Below are 6288 nucleotides of genomic sequence, written 5' to 3' on the forward strand. Positions count from 1 at the left end.
CACCCTTTACATTTTTATTTCAATGTTGTAATTTAATTTTTAATTCAATGTGGAGCAGATTTGTAACGTGACAGTATTAAAGTTTCTTAAGGGTCAAGATCAAATTATCTGCATCTCTTGCGCTGCATCAAGCCATCCCATAATATCTGTGATCACTTAAATTAATGCACGGCTCAGAGTAACTGTACAACATGTGTGTAAACCTCCAATAAAATTATGAAGTAATTATTCCATCACAAATAAATCGCTCAATAAAGTGGCTGTGTCTATATTATTATATTCAACATTATAAAATTATATACATTCTCATATACATAAACAATATAACATTTTATATTATTATTATTATTATTATTTAAAATTATTATTATTGCCCCTGGTTCAGTAATGAACTCTTGTAATAAGGTAGCAGTGGCTGGGACAGATTTTAAGTATCACCTCAAGATGCAATCTAATCCTGTTTACATGAAATAAGCCGCTCGAGCAGGTTTAAGCTTACGGACCTGTTGCTATGACAGCAAGTCCAGGATGAGCTTCGAAGAACCAAACAATCCGAGATCATGTCAAATCGTCAACAATCAAATCCAGCTAACTGAGTTAGCGACGTACGAAGAACGGGCCCCTGGTCACAGTCAATATTGCCATTCCATGTCCAAAACGCAGATCATGTTTTGCTCATGTTTTCCTTAAATCATTTTCTCATAGCTATATTTATGAATATTTTTTATCTGTGTATATTGTATTTCTATGTATATTTTCATCTCTGTTATATTTTTAATTTTTCTTTTGTTTTCTTTTTTCTTTTAATATTGCACTGTCCATGGAGCGGACCTGACTTTCATTTCACTGCTGGTTATATATGCTCTATATAATTGTGTATGTGACAAATAAATCTCTTGAATCTTGAATCATGTAGGACTTATTTACAGACGCTGCTCCATCTACTGGTTTCTGCAAGCTACTGCTGGTGGTTTCGTTCTCATTTGCTCCTCTAGTTCAACTGGCTTGAGTCTTTTTTTTTTAAATATTATTCAACATGCATACATTTACTTTAATGTAACATCGTCTATCAGGCTTGTGAGAATTTTGTTTTATGTATAAAATCGTTACTGTGCTGTAAATAATTAATTTCATGTAATGAACAGGGACACGAGTCCTAAACGAGTGTTGCATCAGTCTTTTCACATGATGGAAACACCTGATGCCTTGCATGAAATAAATCTATCTAGAATATGCTCTATCATATCAAAATATAAAATGATTCAACAAATAATAAATATGTAAATAGATGGTAAAACCAAGAATATTTTAACAACATTGCACTTTATCTCTATTCACCATGGATAGAAACCCTGAAAGCTTTCAATGACCATTTTTCTCCAAATAATATAAAAGTTCCAGTTTGTTATAAATTGGTTTTGTTATTTCATGTTTGTGTTTTCCCCCCTCGTGGGGTTTTGTTTTGTACTTTTGCTTGTTTGGTTAATAAATTCCTTTTCCCACATTTGAGTCCTCACTTCAGTTTTCCTTCCCTGACAAACTCACCGTAGACAGAGAGATGGATAAAAGAAGGCCTTCTGTAAAAGTGGATCTCTGATCTATAAAGTCCATCATGTTTAGTTGTGATGTTTGTGATGGTCAGAGATCCAGTTTGTTTGTCCAGCTTCAGTCTGTCTCTGAATCTCCCATCAAGAACATCATCATATACAGTGAAGCTGTCGGCCGTTACATTGATTTCAGCGATTAAAGTGTTTCTAAACCTCCACTGAATCCAGTCATCATCCTTCAGTTCATTGAGACGGGGGTTTAGAGCGACTGAATCTCCCTCATTCACTGATATTTGAACTGTGTCGCCAAACAGAAACAGAGTTTGAAGTGAAGAGAGACTTTTAAATAACTTTATGATTGTTTATAAAAAGTAAATAATTTGACAATTACATTTCAAATTAATAATATCATAACACAAAAACAGACAGAAAAGAAGAAAAAGTGTTTGGATTAATACTGTATCTGGTGATTAAAACAAATATTTAACTCACCATTGACAGCAAGAACGAATCTCTTGATCACACTGTTCATCTGTAGTTTATAATCTCCATCATGTTCAGGTCTGGTGTTTGTGATGGTCAGAGATCCAGTTTGATTGTCCAGCTTCAGTCTGTCTCTGAATCTCCCATCAGGAACATCATCATATACAGTGAAGCTGTCGGCCGTTACATTGATTTCAGCGATTAAAGTGTTTCCAAACCTCCACTGAATCTCATCATCGTCCTTCAGTTCAGTGAGACCAGAGTCTAGAGTGACTGAATCTCCCTCAAACACTGTCATTAACGCTAATCCTGTAACTCCTGAAGAACCTGAAGAACAGAGTTTTGCACAGATTGAAGCTTTAAAATCACTTGATGTTGGTGTTATGAAGCTTCACTAAAATACTTTTATTCATTTAAATGTGAAGCAAATAATATTTTTGCATCAGTACAAAGATAAAATATGCTGAATAAATGGATAAATAGTTAAACATATTTTTATATAGATCAATAACTATATTAAAAAAAGAGACCTCAATGGTATCTTGCAGTAAAATCACAGTTCAAATATTTCTATATGAGAACAACAATGAATGTTAATCTTCTCGAACTCATTTAACCAGTAATTTATCACATGATCCCAGAACAGAAACAACTGAAGGCATAAAACACATTTAAAACTCACCAGCCAGACGCCGAAAACACAAACAGAGCAAAACTAATCTGAGAAACATTTTCTTCATCGGTTCACTGAAAAGCCCTCGATAGTGACTCTTAAAATGTCTGAGAGATTGGTCTGAAACACGACTGAACTGTGATATTTATCTGGTTGTGTGTGAATCCTCCCCTGACCTCCATCACAGTGTCTCTCAGACGTCCATCCTCTTTTACATCATGAAAATTAACAAGCTTTTGCTGATCTTACATTTTCAAACTCAATACCAGGAACAGGCAAAGTTCAGGCGATCAGCAAAGAGGTTTCAGAAGCAGAACACACACACACAGTGAACAAAGTTTAAGTAAAAACCAGTGTAAATAAAGCAGAAATAAACAGGCTTGATTAATGTGTCTCTGTCCTCACTAGCTTTTAAATGTTTAAAAACGCTTAAATCATCTTTGCATATGTAAAATGTAATAAAAGCTCACTGATGCTATGTGGGAATCCAAATGCAGCAATAACATTTATTGAAGACAAAAACAGGGAAAATCCAAAAACAAAAGTAAATCCACAACGAACAGGCAGGAGCGACGACCAGCAAACAACAACTTAAGCACTGGGGCATGTTAACACAAAGAGAAAAACCAGATACACCTGGGGAGACTAATCAACATGAAAAACTACAAAGAACTACAAAAAAAAAGAGCACAGGAAACACTTTGACGTAAAAGTCCAAAGACAGACACAAAGCATACATGACCGGCAACCAGGGGCCCGTTCTTCGTACGTTGCTTATTACATCTGAGATGATTTGACAGATCCCAGATATTTTAATCGTGATAACTGATTTTAGGCTAATTTGGTTCTTCAAACGAATTTGCGGATTGGATTAAAATATCTGGATTAAATGATCTAAAATCACTGCACGTTCTTGTGTTCCCTGAAGAGGGCAGATGCATCAATACTCGAAACCACGATCAGCAATGCAGCGATTGGCTGGCGTCAAGACAGCAACGTAATGACATCATATAATTAAAAAAGCCACCTGGCAAAAAACTTGACAAATTATACAATAAAAACCCCACGAATTTCTGGACCTTTATAAGGAAACAACTAAACAACCAAACCAACATAAAGGTTATAATAGATAAATGATAAATGTTTTTTTAACATAATTACCAATTATTTATATTCACGATTTTATACACTCCTCCATGGACTGCCACCTTAACGTGGTGGAGGGGTTTGAGTACCCGAATGACCCTAGGAGCTATGTTGTCCGGGGCTATATGCCCCTGGTAGGGTCTCCCAAGGCAAACAGGTCCTAGGTGACGGGTCAGACTAAGAGCAGTTCAAAAACCCTTATGATGACAAAAAGAAGGAGGACCGTGACGTCGCCCGGTATGGCGCAGCCGGGGCCCCACCCTGGAGCCAGGCCTGGGGTTGGGGCTCGTATGCGAGCGCCTGGTGGCCGGGCCTTCCCCCACGGGGTCCGGCCGGGCTCAGCCCGAAGGAGCGACGTGGGGACACCTTCCCGTGGGCCCACCACTCACGGGAGGGACCGTAAGGGGCCGATGCAAAGCGAATCGGGCAGCAGTCGAAGGCGGGGGCCTAGACGACCCGATCCCTGGACACGGAAACTGGCTCTTGGGACATGGAATGTCACCTCGCTGGCGGGGAAAGAGCCTGAGCTTGTGCGTGAGGTTGAGAGGTTCCGACTAGAGATAGTCGGAATCACCTCCACGCATGGCTTGGGCTCTGGAACCACACTCCTCGAGAGGGGATGGACTCTTTACCACTCTGGAGTTGCCCATGGTGAGAGGCGGCGGGCTGGTGTGGGTTTGCTTATAGCCCCCCAGCTCTGCTGCCATGTGTTGGAGTTTACCCCGGTGAACGAGAGGGTCGTTTCCCTGCGGCTTCGGCTCGGGGATAGGTCTCTCACTGTTGTGTGTGCCTACGGGCCGAACGGCAGTGCAGAGTACCCGACCTTCTTGGAGTCTCTGGGAGGGGTGCTGGAGAGTGCTCCGACTGGGGACTCCGTCGTTCTACTGGGGGACTTCAACGCCCACGTGGGCAATGACAGTGAAACCTGGAGGGGCGTGATTGGGAGGAACGGCCCCCCTGATCTGAACCCGAGTGGTGTTCAGTTATTGGACTTCTGTGCTAGTTACAGTTTGTCCATAACGAACACCATGTTCAAGCATAAGGGTGTCCATCAGTGCACATGGCACCAGGACACCCTAGGTCGTAGGTCAATGATCGACTTTGTGGTCGTTTCATCTGATCTGCGGCCGTATGTCTTGGACACTCGGGTGAAGAGAGGGGCGGAGCTGTCAACTGATCACCACCTGGTGGTGAGTTGGATCCGATGGCGGGGGAGGAAGCTGGACAGATCCGGTAGACCCAAGCGTACTGTGAGGGTCTGCTGGGAACGTTTGGCCGAGTCTCCTGTCAGAGAGATCTTCAACTCCTGCCTCCGGCAGAGCTTCGACCGGATCCCGAGGGAGGCTGGAGATATTGAGTCCGAGTGGACCATGTTCTCCACCTCCATTGTCAAAGCGGCTGCTCGGAGCTGTGGACGCAAGGTCTCCGGTGCCTGTCGAGGCGGCAATCCCCGAACCCGGTGGTGGACACCGGAAGTAAGGGATGCCGTCAAGCTGAAGAAGGAGTCCTATCGGGCCTGGCTGGCTTGTGGGACTCCTGAGGCAGCTGACAGGTACCGACAGGCTAAACGGACTGCAGCCCGGGTGGTCGTGGAGGCAAAAACTCGGGCCTGGGAGGAGTTCGGTGAGGCCATGGAAAAAGACTATCGGCTGGCCTCGAAGAGATTCTGGCAAACCGTCCGGCGCCTCAGGAGGGGGAAGCAGTGCCCTACCAACGCTGTTTACAGTGGCGATGGGCGGCTGTTGACCTCGACTGGGGATGTTGTCGGACGGTGGAAGGAATACTTCGAGGATCTCCTCAATCCCGCCGTCACGTCTTCCATTGAGGAAGCAGAGGCTGGGGGCTCAGAGGAGGACTCGTCCATCACCCGGGCTGAAGTCACCGAGGTGGTCAAGAAACTCCTCGTGGCAAGGCACCGGGGGTGGATGAGATCCGCCCTGAGTACCTCAAGTCTCTGGATGTTGTGGGGCTGTCTTGGCTGACACGCCTCTGCAGCATCGCGTGGCGGTCGGGGACAGTGCCTCTGGGATGGCAGACTGGGGTGGTGGTCCCTCTTTTTAAGAAGGGGGACCGGAGGGTGTGTTCCAACTATAGGGGGATCACACTTCTCAGCCTCCCCGGGAAAGTCTATGCCAGGGTACTGGAGAGGAGAATCCGGCCGATAGTGGAACCTCGGATTCAGGAGGAACAGTGTGGTTTTCGTCCTGGTCGCGGAACACTGGACCAGCTCTATACCCTCTACAGGGTGCTGGAGGGTTCATGGGAGTTTGCCCAACCAGTCCACATTTGTTTTGTGGATTTGGAGAAGGCATTCGACTGTGTCCCTCGCGGCGTCCTGTGGAGGGTGCTCTGGGAGTATGGGGTCCGGGGTCCTTTGCTGAGGGCTGTCTGGTCCCTGTATGACCGAAGCAGGAGTTTGGTCCGCATTGCCGGCAGTAA

The 6288-nt window shown here is 44.3% G+C and overlaps 1 protein-coding gene across 1 annotated transcript; it reads right to left on the minus strand.

The window, feature by feature from the left end:
• Positions 1-805: 805 nt before the first annotated feature.
• LOC307120260 (uncharacterized protein) lies at positions 806-2891 on the minus strand. Its single transcript, XM_079807192.1, has 3 exons — positions 2713-2891; positions 2040-2357; positions 806-1845 (listed from the first exon to the last, which is right to left on the minus strand). Exons 1-3 carry the CDS (start codon positions 2768-2770, stop codon positions 1514-1516), a joined length of 708 nt encoding a protein of 235 aa, XP_079663318.1. The 5' UTR covers positions 2771-2891; the 3' UTR covers positions 806-1513.
• Between the last annotated feature and the right edge of the window lie 3397 nt (positions 2892-6288).

This window comes from Gobio gobio (genome assembly GCF_949357685.1).
Source record: "Gobio gobio genome assembly, chromosome: 24".
Classification (NCBI taxonomy): Eukaryota; Metazoa; Chordata; class Actinopteri; order Cypriniformes; family Gobionidae; genus Gobio; species Gobio gobio.

Bases quoted from the DNA above. Each gene is read 5' to 3' on its own strand.
- LOC307120260 (XM_079807192.1), bottom strand. From the start codon at position 2,770: ATGAAGAAAATGTTTCTCAGATTAGTTTTGCTCTGTTTGTGTTTTCGG. The intron at 2,358-2,712 runs GTGAGTTTTAAA...TCTGTTCTTCAG, and splicing joins GTGTTTTCGGCGTCTGGCTG to GTTCTTCAGGAGTTACAGGA. The intron at 1,846-2,039 runs GTGAGTTAAATA...TTGGCGACACAG, and splicing joins ATTCGTTCTTGCTGTCAATG to TTCAAATATCAGTGAATGAG.